Raw genomic sequence first — 14170 nt, 5'->3', positions numbered from 1 at the left:
TGTGTGGGCATTTGTATGTTCATGTATACATAGAGGGCACAGGATGAGTTGAACATGAAGGGATAATATCTAAAAAATAAAATTAAGAGGTGAGAGAGGAATTTATTGGGACAAGAAGAAAGGGAGAGATAGATTAGGGTAAATTATCTAATATAAAAGTGGCAAGAGAAAACTGTTACAATGGAGGGGAAGAGCAGCAAGGTGAAAGGGAATGGGACAACCTGATTCTCATTGAATTTTACCTGAGGGAATAACATACACACTCAATAGGGTATCCTACTCTACAAGAAAATGGGGGGGTAGGGGATAAGACTGGGGAGGATAGAAGGGAGGGCAGATTCGGGGAGAGGGTATTTAGAGCTAACACTTTTGAAAAGGAATAGGATCAAAGGAGAAAACAGATTAAGTGGGGGGTGGGATAAGATGGAGGGAAATCTAGTTAGTCTTTCACAATATAACTACTATGGAAATGATGTGGGTAACTACACATGTACAATCTATATTGAATTGCTTATCTTCCCAGTGGGGGTGGGTGAGGAGGGAAGAAGGAAAAAAAATCTGGAACTCAAAGTTTTAAAAACAAATGTTCAAAAATTTGATTTTTTTTTTTACATGCAACTGGGAAATAAGATATACAGGAACTAGGGTACAGAAACCCATCTTGCCCTACTAGAAAGTTAGGGGGGTGAAGGGGAAGGATATAAGAGAGAATAGATGGGAGGAAGGGGTATTCAGTAGGACTGCTATTTTGGGGTGGGGGGTAAGAGAAAGACAGGGAGAGAAAAAATTGTAACTCAAAATCTTGTGGAAATGAATGTTAAAAACTAAAAATAAATAAATTTAAAAAAATAAAAAGGAAGCAGGCAAATGGGAAAAATATTTGCAGCAAGTTTAAAGTCTCATTTCCAAGATATATAAGGAACTGATGCCAATTTATGAGTCACCTACCAATTAATAATAATAAAAATATATGAATAGGCAGTTCTCATAGGAAGAAATCCAAGCTATCACAACTCTATGAAAAAATGATCCAAATCATTAATGATGAGAGGAATGGAAATTAAAGCAATTCTGAGGGGTTTTCCTCATATCTATAAGATTAGCCAAATAGACAAAAAAAAGGAAAATGTCAAATGTTGGTGATGTAGGAAGACAGGCACATTGATACTGTTTGTTGGGCTATGCATAGGTCTAGCCATTCTGGAAAGCAATTGGGAACCAAATCCCAAAAGTCACCAATCAGTCTATACTCTTTGACCTAGTAGTAATAACGCTACTAGGCCTATGCCTCAAAGAAATAAAGGAAAAAAAGAAAAAAAAAGGATCCACATGTACAAAAATATTTCTAGACATTCTTTTTGTGGTAACAAAAAACATGAAACAAGGGGCAGCTAGGTAGCACAGTGAATAGAGCACCAGCCTTGGAATCTGGGTAAGTCATTTAACCCCAACTGCCCTCCAAAAAGCAACAAAACAAAACAAAACAAAACAAACCATGAAACTAAGGACTGCCCATTAACTGGGGAATGGCTGGATGGATATGATGGAATATTATTTTGCCATAAAAAATGAAGAGATGGTTTCAGTGAAAACTGGAAAGATGAGTGAGCAGTTCAAGGAGAAAAAAAATATGTAATAACAACAACACTGTAGAAACAAACAATTGCAAAAGATTTAAGAATTCTGACCGACACAACGACCAAGCAGAATTCCAAATGATGAACCATGCTACAAATTCTCCTGACAAAGAGGGGATGATGTAGAATGAGACGTATGTATTTTTGGACATGACCAATGTGAAAGGAAAAATCAGCTGTTAATGAAAAAAAGAATTGTTAAAAAAATAAAATATGGAGGTTGGAGACCAAAAAAAAAAATACAACTGCTTCATTATGCAAACTCATCTTCCCCAAGTGTTCTCTACATTAAATATATCCAGTTCTATAAATCAGTCTTCATATGGTATGGTTTCTAATCCACTTACCATCAACATGGTCACCCACTTCTGCAGCTCATGAATACTCCTAAAATATGGGAGCCAGAAAATGAGCATACTATTATAGATGCGGTCTGACCAGAACCATTCCCTCCCTCCTTCTGGACACCAGATCTCATTCATATAGCTTATATTGCATTAGCCTTTATGGCTTATCACAGCATGCTGCTGACTCTCACTGAATCATTAAAATGAGTCTATGGAAATCCTTGTTTTTCCCACATAATCTTGCAAGATCTCTCTCACATACCCTCCTAGCTATCTGCCTTCCAGTCTTGTGCCAGTTAGGCATCTTACAACTTTCTGGTTGCTCTGGAACAAGAAATCAAGGAGAAACATATTATCAAGCACTTCCTCAACTACCTGAAATACTTTAGATACAGTTCTTACCTAATGAATCACAGGGGAAAAGGGAAGGAATGTATAGAGCAGCCAAAAAGTAAATTAATACCATATCCTGAACTAATGTGGTTCTCCTATCACTGGAGATGGAACTCTCAGCTGAAAAAAACAACCAACATGTCCAGGGTGCATCACTGGGTTAGGCATCACTATTATTTAATCATTTATTGAATGCCTACCAAATGTACTGAGTACTGTGTCGTACAAGTACTATTACTGAAGCGGCTTTTCTGTGACTTGGGAGGCAGGAGTAAGATAGAAAGGTTTGCTTAACAATGAGTTTTCTCAAACAGCAAAATTTTAAAAGGGTTGAAAAGATGCAGAGGCTAACAGGCTTGATGTAAAAAAATTTCCTAACAATTAGAACTCTTCAAAAATAGAATGGGTTAAGAAGTAGTTGGCCTACCCTCACTAGAGGCCTTCAAAAAGAAGCTGGACTACTTGTTGGATATCATAGAGAAAATTCTTGTTTAGGAATAAGCTGGGTCAAATGGCTTCTACTTTCTATTCCAATTCTAAGATTCTATGATACAGCGCAGTGACAGTGTTTCTGAGGATGGTGGGCTGCAATAAGCCTATGTACAAATGTTTTTTATGGGGTCAGAAATTAATTTATTCTACCAGCCACTCTTCCAAAGTCAAGACTAACTCAGGTTTCTATATTGCTTATCAAATAGCAACCTGAAGAAATGAACAAAAGCAAACTCTCTCCAAATAGAAGACTTCAGAAATGCTGCCCAAAGTGAACCTGAAACTTAAATAATATTATCATTATCAACATTTAAATAGCATTTTAAGGTCTGCAAAACACTTTACAAGCATTCTCTCATCAAACAATTCTCCTTACAACCCTGTGAAGCTACTCTTCTGGATTTCTACCCCGATTATGTACTGGCCCCTGCCTCCAATACCCAGCAACTCTCAACCTAAGTGTGTTAGAGACATTCACTGTAAATTCATTAATTAGCATAATATTTCTATTTTGTCTATATGTCCTCATCGTGTTTATGTCAGAGGGTAAGAGCATTTGTACAAGCAACAGAACATCCAATAAATGCTTTGGAGGGCAGACGTGACATCACAGTAGCTACTAAGTCAAGACTGGAAGAAAATGATAAAAATTCTTAGATATTCTTTCTAACTGGTTGTTCTCCATCTTCTTTCTACCTCTTACAAGCTAGTACTCACTCAGCCTTTATTCTTTTCTCTACAGTTTCTTCTCCAATGACCTCACTGAGTTCCACCACTTCAACACAAGTGAATGTTCAAGTTAAATCTCTACTTTTGACCTCACTACACAATTCCAGCTGTAGATATTCAAATGCACACTGAGCACCCTGACCTGGATGTTTTACAATAATTTAAAATTAAATTTTTAACATGAATTTAATCTGCATATTAATGCTTTGTATTTTTTGGAGTGACTTAAGTTTTACTTATCTATGGACACGTTTTAGTTATTAATAGAATGTAAGTTTGAGAATGGAGGCAGGCAGATTCACTCTTTGACTTTGTATCCCTGACCCCAAATGTTATTGGTCCTATTTGAGTACAAAGAAAGAACAACATCCCTAATACCTAGTACATAGTAGGTGCCTAATAAGTGTTTGCTGAACTGAACCAAACCTTTCTTCCTAACCTGACTCCTCTTCTTAATTTTCATATTTCTGTCAAAGGCACCATTTTCCTAGTTCAATCAGTCAACTCTTAGCATCATCTTTAATTCCTTTTATTTATATCCAAAAACCAAGTTCTATTGATTTTTTTCTTAATAACATCCTTTAAATTCATCCTTTCTATTTGTATCCTGTCACTATGCTAGTCCAGTTCACCCCAATTTCAAGATTACTATGACAGTCACCAAATTGCACTCCCTGCCTCCAGTTTCTCTCCTCAGTCTATCATGCAAATCCTGCCAGACTGTTCATTTTAAAATACTATTCTTATCATTCAATCTTAATCATTTGAATTTAGTCCACACTTATTAAAGACTATATGCAAGACAATGTAAAGGATACAAAGATAAAAAAAAAAACAGCAGTCTCTGTCCTCAAAGAGTTTACAACCTTGTGGGGAAAAGTAAGCAAATATTACATAAAGACAATTAATTGTGTTCTAAGGTCCCTTCTAGCTCTAGAATTCTAGGACAGATCTGAGTATCAAAGTTCATTAAAAGAGATATGAAGGGGGCAGCTAGGTGGCGCAGTGAGTAAAGCACCCGCCCCGGAGTCAGGAGGACCAGCCTCAGACACTAACACTTAATACCCACACAAAAAAACTAGCAGTGTAACCTTGGGCAAGTTACTTAACCCCAATTGCCCTCCAAAAGGCAAAAAAAAAAAAAAAAGAGAGAGAGAGATATGAAGTTCTATGAGGCTTCAAATGAGGAAGGGGATCACTTTCAGACAGGGGATTATCAGGGAAGGTGTCATACAGGCACATTCTCATCAAAGACAGATAAAGTATCAAAAGGTAGAGATGTGGAGAAAGACATTGAAGAAGAAGATGGTGGCATGAACAAAGGCAGAGAGGAGGAAAAGTAGAAGACATTTTAGAGGAATGGTAAGTTGAATGATTTAAGAGCCCACTGGGACAATGAGGAAGAATACTTGTAAAGTGTAAAAGGTATTGAATTATAAAAGGTAATACTGTAAAAGGTACTGGATTCCAAGTTAAGGAACTAAGACATTATTTGACAAGCAACCGTACATCAAATCTCTACTCAATTTGTCCTCAACTTACCTTTCTATCCCTTTTTCCACAATACTACCCAATAAAAATGCTACGGCACAACCTGACTGGTCCTTCAAACACACACTACATCATTCATAGAATCAGATTCTCCAAATTGGAAGAGGCCTTCAAGGAAATCTGTTCCTACATGACCATCACCTCTATCATATCACTAACAAGCAGCCATCTAGTTTATCCCTGAAATGTCTAGTGATGGGGACTCAAAATGTGTCCTGTAGCAGTTCACATAGCTCTTAAGTTTTTAACTTATATGGAACTAAAATGTGTTTCTTAGCAACTTCCACTGATTGCTTCACATTTTGCCCTCTGGGATCAAACAAATTAAATACCTCTTTTCCATGACAGATACATGAAGAAAGCTAGTATGTCACTCCAGAGTTTCTTCAATCATCTCTTAGGCATAGTTTACAGTTTCCTTATCATATCTGGATCCCAGCTTATCAATATTCTTCCTAAAATAGAGTGCTCAAAAATGAATCTGATACTCTAGATATAGTCTGATCAGGGTAGAGTAAAACAGGATACTATACCTTCATTAATGTAGCCTAAGAATACACCAGATTGGGGTGGCCAGGTGGTGCAGTGAGTAAGAGCGCCGGCCCCACAGTCGGGAGACCTGGGATCAGTTTAGGCCTCAGGTACTTCACACCCACACACCCACAAAAAAAAACTGACTGTGTAACCTTGAGAAAGTTACTTAACCCCAATTGCTTTAAAAAAAAAATACACCAGATTTTTCAACCATTATATAATATTCAACTCATGCTGAACTCAACTGTCCACCAAAAACCTGAGATTTCTTCCCATATGAAGTTTTAGTCATGTCTTCTTCATTTTGTACTTGGATTTAAAAATTCAATTGCACTTGACCTTCCAATTTTTATATTCAGACTCTTGTTTCAAAACAAGGATTCTCAAAGCATAATTCATGCTGGAGGTCCTCAAGATCCTCTCAGGGGGTCCACAAAATGAAAACCATTTTAATAATAACAACACTAAGACATTTTTAATATGGTAAATATCAGCAGCTATAACCCACTTAAACAAAAGTTACTTGGGGAGGGATTCTCAATAGTTTTTAAGAGTGTAAAGGGATCCTAAAAACAAAAAGTTTGGGAACTGCTGTTCTAGGTATCTCTGCATCTTGATTCTCTCATTTAATGTGTTAGTTATCCCTCCCAGATTAACATATAAAACTGAACTGTTAGCTAGCTTATATCTCTCCATCTTATCCGTGGAAGGCATCATGAAAAACTTTCTCAAATTGCTTCCTGAAATGCAAGTACATTTAGTCAATGCACTATTCTGATTTATTAGTCCAGTAATACTGTCAGAAAGGAAATTAGGTCAGTTTGATATGACAGCGTTGGGTTTTACTGGGGGGCGGGGAAGTGGAGGGAAGTATTGATGTTGACTCATCATTGACTCCTTTTCTTTCTTTTCTTCTTGCTTTTTTTTTTTTGGAGGGGGGAAGGCAGGGCAATTGAGGTTCAGTGACTCGCCTAAGGTCACAGGGCTAGTTTTTGTGTTAAGTGTCTGAGGCCAGATTTGAACCCATATTCTCCCAACTCCAGAGCCAGGGCTCTATTCACTGTACCACCTAGCCACCCTGCCTCCTTTTCTAAATGTTCACAAAACATCCCTTCAATAGTGTGTTCCATAATTTTTATAGGAACTGAAATAAAATTCACCAACCTACTTCCTTTCCCCTTTAGAAAGAAGAAAAAAACAGGCATTTACTTTTTTTTAGTCCTCTGTCATCTCTCCTACTCCATGATTTTTCAAAGATTATCAATAGCAACTGAAAAGTCACATCTGCAAACTAGATTAGTACCTTGGAATGTAACCAGACCGGGGACTTGAACTCACTAAGGTCAACTAGGTTTTAATTACCATTCTAGTCTTTTAGTTGACCACAAGTCGAGTGGCAGCCAGCAGTATGTTGTGCTAATACTTTTTAAAATACAACATTTAACATAGATTACATCAGAATGTAGTAAATAACACTTCCATTATATCTTGTAATAATTAAATCAACTCTAGAACACTGTGGTTCACATGTCTAGGTGCCTCAATAGAAGGATACTGATAAACAAAAATATATTTGAGGAAAAGTGAAACCACCACATAAAAGAAACTTGAAGAAAGCAAAGTTCTTTAGCTAGGAGAACCATAATAAAAGGCAAAATATGCTGAAGTGACTGAAGGGCTACTATCCAGTAGTAGTAGACCTGTTTTGTGCTGGACAAAAAGAATTAATGCCAAGGAACATAAGTTATAAAACAGGCAGAACTGAGCTCAAAGACTGTCAGTGTTTATGGAGTGTCAATAAATAAATCCCATCATACGTGTAAACTTGCAAGAGTTTATGTGGTATCAAGCCGATATCTTTAGGAACAGTCTACCATTGCCTGTTAGCGCTTGTTCCTATTTGTATTTCTGATATGATTCTGTAACATATCAACATATCAACCCACAGTGTTAACTGTTAGTGGATGATCTCTATCTAGGGGCATAGACTCTAAACAACAAATTAAGCTCAATGTCACGTCTAGAGGGGTAGAGGGCGAAAAGGAATGTGTGCACACATGTACAGTAGATACTTTTTCAAAGGCTCTAGAACTAAAGAAAGATGATACTATCACAAATAGTAGAGTTGGGTGTGAAATCATTCAGGTATCTTAGGATTCGGGGAGAATGTGTTGCTATAATGAAAAGGCACTGATTTGGGAGGTCCAAATTCTAGTCTCAGGTCTAACACTAGCAAGGGAACCTCAAGTATAAGTCCTTTTATTTCTGTGGGTCTCAATTTCTGTACAAAAATGAGAGGGCTGGATAAGATGGTCTCTAAAGTATCTTTCAGTTATAATGCTCTATGATACCCCACAGTTCCCAAAATTTAAGGAATTCTTACCTTCTAAGATCATGTCGCCAACGTCCTCCTCTCCATGATTCCTGGAGAAGGGGGACCTCTGAGCAAGATCCAGGCCCACATATTCCTCTTGGGAGTGATATACATTTAGATCCTCAAATACCACAGGCTCCTGAAATAATGACAGACTCCTCAATTAGTACTTATTTTCTCTGAGATGGTCCTAACTTCCTTGATGAGATATTAAGGTAAAAGAAGAAAGATGTAATGAAGATAAAACAAACTTCTGAGTATTATTATCAATATGGCATATATGGAAACATATCAGAGACATAATGATAGCAGCCAAGGGTGGGAGCAGTGAAGAAGTAGCCTACAAAGAACATCTAGCATAGGACACCCAATTTCTTCCTTGAAAGCTAAACATAAAGCTTTTGGAAAATTAGGTTTTCTGGGCAGGAAAGATCTGAAAAAGGAAAGAGAAGGCTGCATTCAAGAGAAAGAAGGAAGCAGAGCTTACCTGAAGTTCAGATGGAAAGGTCTGGGGCCCCACCTCCCGTTTATGGACACGTCTGTCCTTGGGAAATATTGTCACCCAGGAAGCAGGATGGGCTGAGAGGAGAGAAGGCAGCAATGACAGACAACGTTGAGACTCCAAATTATTAGAGTTCAGATTCTCCCTCAGTCTCTAGGGCTAGGCTGCCCCCTCCCCTTCTGTATCAGACTTAGCAATATCAACCTTCTTTAGAAACCAAGGAACAAATATTAAAATCATAGTGTCGTCAAAAGTCATCTAATCTAATCCTTACCTAATACAATAAAATTCTTCCCCCCACCCCAAAGTGATCATCCAGCCTCTGCTTAAATATTTTCAGTAAGAGAAAGTAACTGCTGATACCTTCAGGGCCACTCATTCCAATTTTGGACAACCCCAGTTATTAAAAATGTAAGCCTAACGCTGCCTCTCTTCAACTTCTACCCACTGATACTAGTTAAGAATAAGTCTAATGATGATTCTTCATGTGTCAAGGCTTGGCTCATCTAAATTTTCTCTCCAGGCTACATATCCTCAATTCTTTCAACTCCTCTTTAAATGAATTGACTTTAAACCTCCTGCCTTTCCTGGTTACTCTCTACATTCACTACCCTAGATGGGATTTGACCAAAGCAGATTACAGTGGGACTATCACCTTCATACTACCTTTTATGCTGAGAACATAGTTACTCTCTTGATTACTGAAACATGGTAGACGGAGGAAAGGAAGAAATATCAACTAAACAATATCTACTATCCCAGGCAAGGAATATCTATTGCTCCCCACCTCTCACCTGTTTTTTGGGAGAGAGTGGTGCTAAGATTCTCCCTTTCTCCCCAGTGAAATTTTTGTCTCACCTCTGTTCTGCAGAGTTGAAGTAACATCCTTCACTAAGATTATGGTATCTTCCTTGCCAGTCTTATGATTTGGGGACTGGTTCTTCTCTGGCAGAAAGGTAAAGAAGTGCTCCAGTACTAATTGGTGGATGGTCTTGGGAGGTACAGTAGATTCTTGTAGAGCATCCTGACCCATTTTAGGGCCTGGCACCAGTTTCAGTATAAGAGACCCTGTTTGCTTTGGAGGTGTCAGGACCGCTTCTGCCGCCATTGTTAGTCTCAGATTTTCCACAATTTCAGCTATATATTAAATATCTTGCCCTTTCAAACAGGATCCTGACTTCTACTAGATGAATATGTCACACAGAACCCTAAGGAAACAGAGAAGACAATATAACTATCTAAAGGAAGCAAGAAAACAAGCATTTATTAAGTAACTAATATGTATCATTTTACAGATGTTATCCCATTTGATCCTCACAACAACCCTAGGAGATAAGTACTTTGATTATTCCCAATTTACAGTTGAAGAAACTGAGGCAAACAGAAGTGGAGTGAGATGTCTGTGGTCACACAGCTAGTAAATTTCCAGGTTTAAATTCAGGTCTACTTGATCCTAGGCCCAGCACTATACCACCTAGGACTATACAGATCTTACCTCCTTTCCCAACCTGTGAATCACCCTCCTGTATCCCCTCATGTCTCTAGAGTGAAGCTGAACAAAGAACCCAACAACAACAAAAGGCAGAGCTGAATCTATGGGAGTCATGTGAAACTGGAAGTTACAAAACAGCATAATTAAAAATATCAGATGGGTAAAACTTTAGAAACATCAACCTAACTTCCTCATTTTTCTTCAAAAGTCAGAAAAAAATTTGAGGCTTTAATACCAGAGGTCATATTATGACTGGTTAGTTCTTTATGTTGATGTATTTAAGTCTGAGTTGAATTGAGAGAAAAAACACTTCACCAGGTCCCTAAATATCACTTGTTCAAGGTTTATCACAGTGCTACTTGAAATTCAAAAACCATTAGGTCCCAGCATGTTTAAAACACACCATGCTAGATGAAACGCAGTCCTTATCCTCAAAGAACTTATAATCTTAGGGAGAGTCATGATACATATGTAGATAGATAATAAAATTAGATTACTGATCATCTTAAGTGTTTCTCCAAAACATATGTACTAATGGATTGGTTCAATACATTTTCCAACCAACTGAATAGATTTTAGTCTAGAAAATAAGCATTCTTTTATCCACTTGGTTTCTGTTTTCCTGTTAGGTCAAACTCTTTTGAATAATTATGAATCTCATTTAGCAGGCTCTGCAATGTTCTAAGGCTTGATAAAATCAAAACAATGTTATTTGAAAACTGTAGCATTTGGAGGACTTCATCATTTGGATCCTTCCACTTGCAGTCTGAACTAGATGTCTTCCATGATAAGTGAGTCTGTTTCCCAGTTTTATGCCTGGCTTGATAATAATAATGGAGAATGAAGCTTCTTTCTATTGTCTTTCGAGGAATCTTATGATATTTACATGCACATGAGGGACATCTTGTTGGAGAACCTTTAAGTAGCATTTGAATCAGCTGAATCAAATGCTTTTTTACAGTAAAATAATATACAGAGATTTTGTATTTTTTCTACCTTTTAGTCAATTGCACGACTATAAAGATGTGGCCACAAAAGAATATAATTTACAAAAGCTTACTTGCTTCTTCTTCCTCATATGTTCATGTAGGTTGTCCTCAATATTATTTACAAATTTTTCTCAAAGCTTTTGTAGAGTATTCCATCGATGTAGGAAATTGCCAGGGAAGAAATTCCCTTTATCAATGAAGATCAGTAACTGTTCTGCAATTTATGGCCTTACAGAAATTGCCTAGAACATTGAGTTAACTTGCCCAGAGTCACACAACCACTCTGTGACACATGTAAAACTTGAACCTAGGTCTTCCTGACTTTGAAGCAGGTTCTTTTATCCATGATGCCTGGTCTATTTTTTTTCCCCCTAGCATCTGTGTACTCTCCTTTCAGAGATCTTTAGAATCAATCCTTCAAAATCTTGTCATGTTCTAAATGGAAGTCTGGTCTTGGTCTTCCTATCTGTTTTCTTTAGTACTATTTCTGATTTTTTCATGCAGCACATGAGACAGATATTATCATCCAAATGCGATGGTTACTGAAAGAAAAAATAGTTTGTTGTAAAGAAATTAATGTATCTTTTTCATCTACTCATCTTCCTTCCAGGGCCAGTTTAACTGATTCTCTACCATGTGTTTTTTGCACTAATCTTCACTCCTGTACGATTTTAGGAGATGACACTGCTCATAGTGTTCCATTACCCTTCTACATTATATTCTGCAAACGAATTTATGTTCTTAACAGGCACTTCCCTTAGCTGCCACATACCACTAAAAGTAGAGCAAGTATTTTCTGGCTGAAGTAACTTCCTGGCTTTTTTGGTTTCCTCATTGTGGTGATTGATTTTTATCAAACTTCAAAGGAAAGAGTGACAGTCTAAGTTGCTATCTGTTCCTTCATCCACTTCTTATTTTTCAATGTCAACAACTTGTTGGTCAGACTAAAACTCTTTTAGCGTTATTCTACAGTCTCACATTTAACACTGATTTTGATCTGTTTTAATAACTCAATTACAGTACAAATACCACTGATTCAAAAATGACTCCTATATTAGTAACTAGTTGTTTCCCAACATATAAAGTCAACTTTACTTTGTTATGATGTTACTTAGTGATCACTATGTATCTAACATCTTTTCTTGAGAAAAGTACTCATTGGATAGCAGGGTTGAGGTAGTTTACAAGCCTCTGACCTCTTTTGTTTCTTGTTCCTGATCCACATTCTCTAATACACTGAATGTAAAGTATAAAATGCTATGAGATTAGGTAAATGAAATGTAATATTTTCACCCGATCTTCAAGTGCATGATTCAGAGACTGGATTTACAAATTAAGCCTTGAACTATGAGTTAATCTATCAAAAGATGGAGATTGAGGGGAATAATAGAAACAAAGATATAGAGGTAGAAGGTATTCAGGAGGAAATCTGGAAGACTGCAATTAGTTTTGTGTTAGGTCTTAAATGTAAGAATAAAGCTTTTTTTGCTTACTTTACTTGGTAGGTAAATAAGAAGCCATCAAAGTTTTTGAGCAGTAGAATGAACAGATCAGATTATTTGTGTTTTAGAAATAATAATCTGGAAGCATATGTAGGATACACTGGCATCTGGTTAACATATTAGAAGATATGCGGATTAAGGATGAACTAGAATTACAATAAATGATAAGAATTAATTCAACATATTTTGGAAGAACTGACCAAATGTGAAGTGGAAAAGGAAAAGTCAAAGACACTGTAAATTACAATGATAAATGATGGTATATTGACAGATATAGGAAATCAAGAAAAGAAGGTTAAGGGAGAACAGAGTTCAGTTTGGGATTTATTGAGCTTGATGTGCCAACAAAATATTGAAACAGAAAAATCTAGAAGACAGATGAAAATTTAAGTATAGAACTCTAGAAAGAAGTAAGAGTTGGAGGGGTAGCTAGGTGGCGCAGTGAATAGAACACCGGCCCTGGAGTCAGGAGGACCTGAGTTCAAATCTGGCCTCCGACACTTAACACAAAAAACTAGCCACGTGACCTTGAGTAAGTTACTTAACCCCAACTACCATCCAAAAAGAAAAAAAAAAGAAGAGTTGGAGATTTCGGTGTTGCCCACAGAGAGGACAACTGAAGCCAAAGTAGAAAAGATTACCTGGTGAGAAAGTATAGAAAATACCCAAGAATTCAACAAATACTATTTTTTATTTTTTGCTTTTTGGAGGAGAGAAGGTAGGGCAATTGGAGTTGTGACTTGCCCAAGGTCACATGTCTAGTTTTGTGTTAAGTGTCTGAGGCTGGATTTGAACTCAGGTCCTCCTGACTCTAGGGCCAGTGCTCTATTCATGGTGTCACCTAGCCTCAACAAATAGGAGGGCAATCGGGGTTAAATGACTTGCCCAAAGTCACACGGCCAGGTTTTTTTTTTTTCTGTGTGTTAAGTGTCTAAGGCCGGATCCAAATCCAGGTCCTCCTGACTCCAGGGCCGGTGCTCTATTCACTGCCCCACCTAGTCACCCCGAACAAATACTATTAAAATAACTAATATGTGCCTCAAAATCAAAAGGCTCTACCATCAAGTAGCTGACATTCTGTGGAGCTAGAGAAAGCAAAAGACAGAAGCATAGTTAACACCTATGGTAGTAAGAAAGGCATCAAAAGAAAAGATATAGAAAAGGAAAGACTGTAGAAATCAAGGCAATAGAAAACATCATAAAGTGCCAAATACTTGAGAGGTCCATAAAGATGAAGACTGACAAACATAGTTTAATTATGAGCAATGAGAATAAAGTATAATGTTAAAGCACCCTAAACTGTAAGTCAGAAGACCAGAGTTCTAGTCTAAGGGTACTGAGAGCTAAGAGAAGAGTTTGTGGGTTTTGTTTTAACTTGGATGGGGGAAAAATTTACATCTTTACTTTTTTCACCATTAACCCTGAAGATTTATCATGTCCTTCAATATTTTATTTTATTTTTTGTCTTTTTGGAGGGGGGAAAGGCAGGGCAACTGGGGTTAAGTGACTTGCCCAAGGTCACACCACTAGTAAGTGTCAAGTGTCTAAGGCCGAATTTGAACTCAGGTCCTCCTGACTGCAGGGTCAGTGCTCTATTCACTAAGCCACCCTGATGTCCTTCAATATAG

At 37.4% G+C, this 14170-nt stretch overlaps 1 protein-coding gene across 4 annotated transcripts in view; it reads right to left on the bottom strand.

The window, feature by feature from the left end:
• ZNF200 (zinc finger protein 200) overlaps positions 1–14170 on the bottom strand; it is a 28083-nt gene that overhangs the window by 12638 nt on the left and 1275 nt on the right. For 2 of the 4 annotated variants that reach the window (XM_069106920.1, XM_069106922.1), the window contains exons 2-5: positions 11112–11582; positions 9418–9767; positions 8545–8636; positions 8067–8196 (exon numbers count right to left, since the gene is read on the bottom strand). In XM_069106920.1, the coding sequence (XP_068963021.1) occupies positions 8067–8196; positions 8545–8636; positions 9418–9667 (472 nt within the window). In that variant the 5' untranslated portion in view covers positions 9668–9767; positions 11112–11582. Of the gene's footprint in view, positions 1–8066; positions 8197–8544; positions 8637–9417; positions 9768–10054; positions 11085–11111; positions 11583–14170 lie in introns of those variants that run through there. The other 2 variants (XM_069106923.1, XM_069106912.1) reach the window with 2 other exon arrangements.

Source organism: Petaurus breviceps, unplaced genomic scaffold (genome assembly GCF_028583685.1).
Source record: "Petaurus breviceps papuanus isolate PSGF00001 unplaced genomic scaffold, PetGlider_PUasm1.0 138, whole genome shotgun sequence".
Lineage (NCBI taxonomy): Eukaryota > Metazoa > Chordata > Mammalia > Diprotodontia > Petauridae > Petaurus > Petaurus breviceps.
Note: the sequence above shows the minus strand (reverse complement) of the source record. Positions and strands in the feature narration are given on the sequence as shown.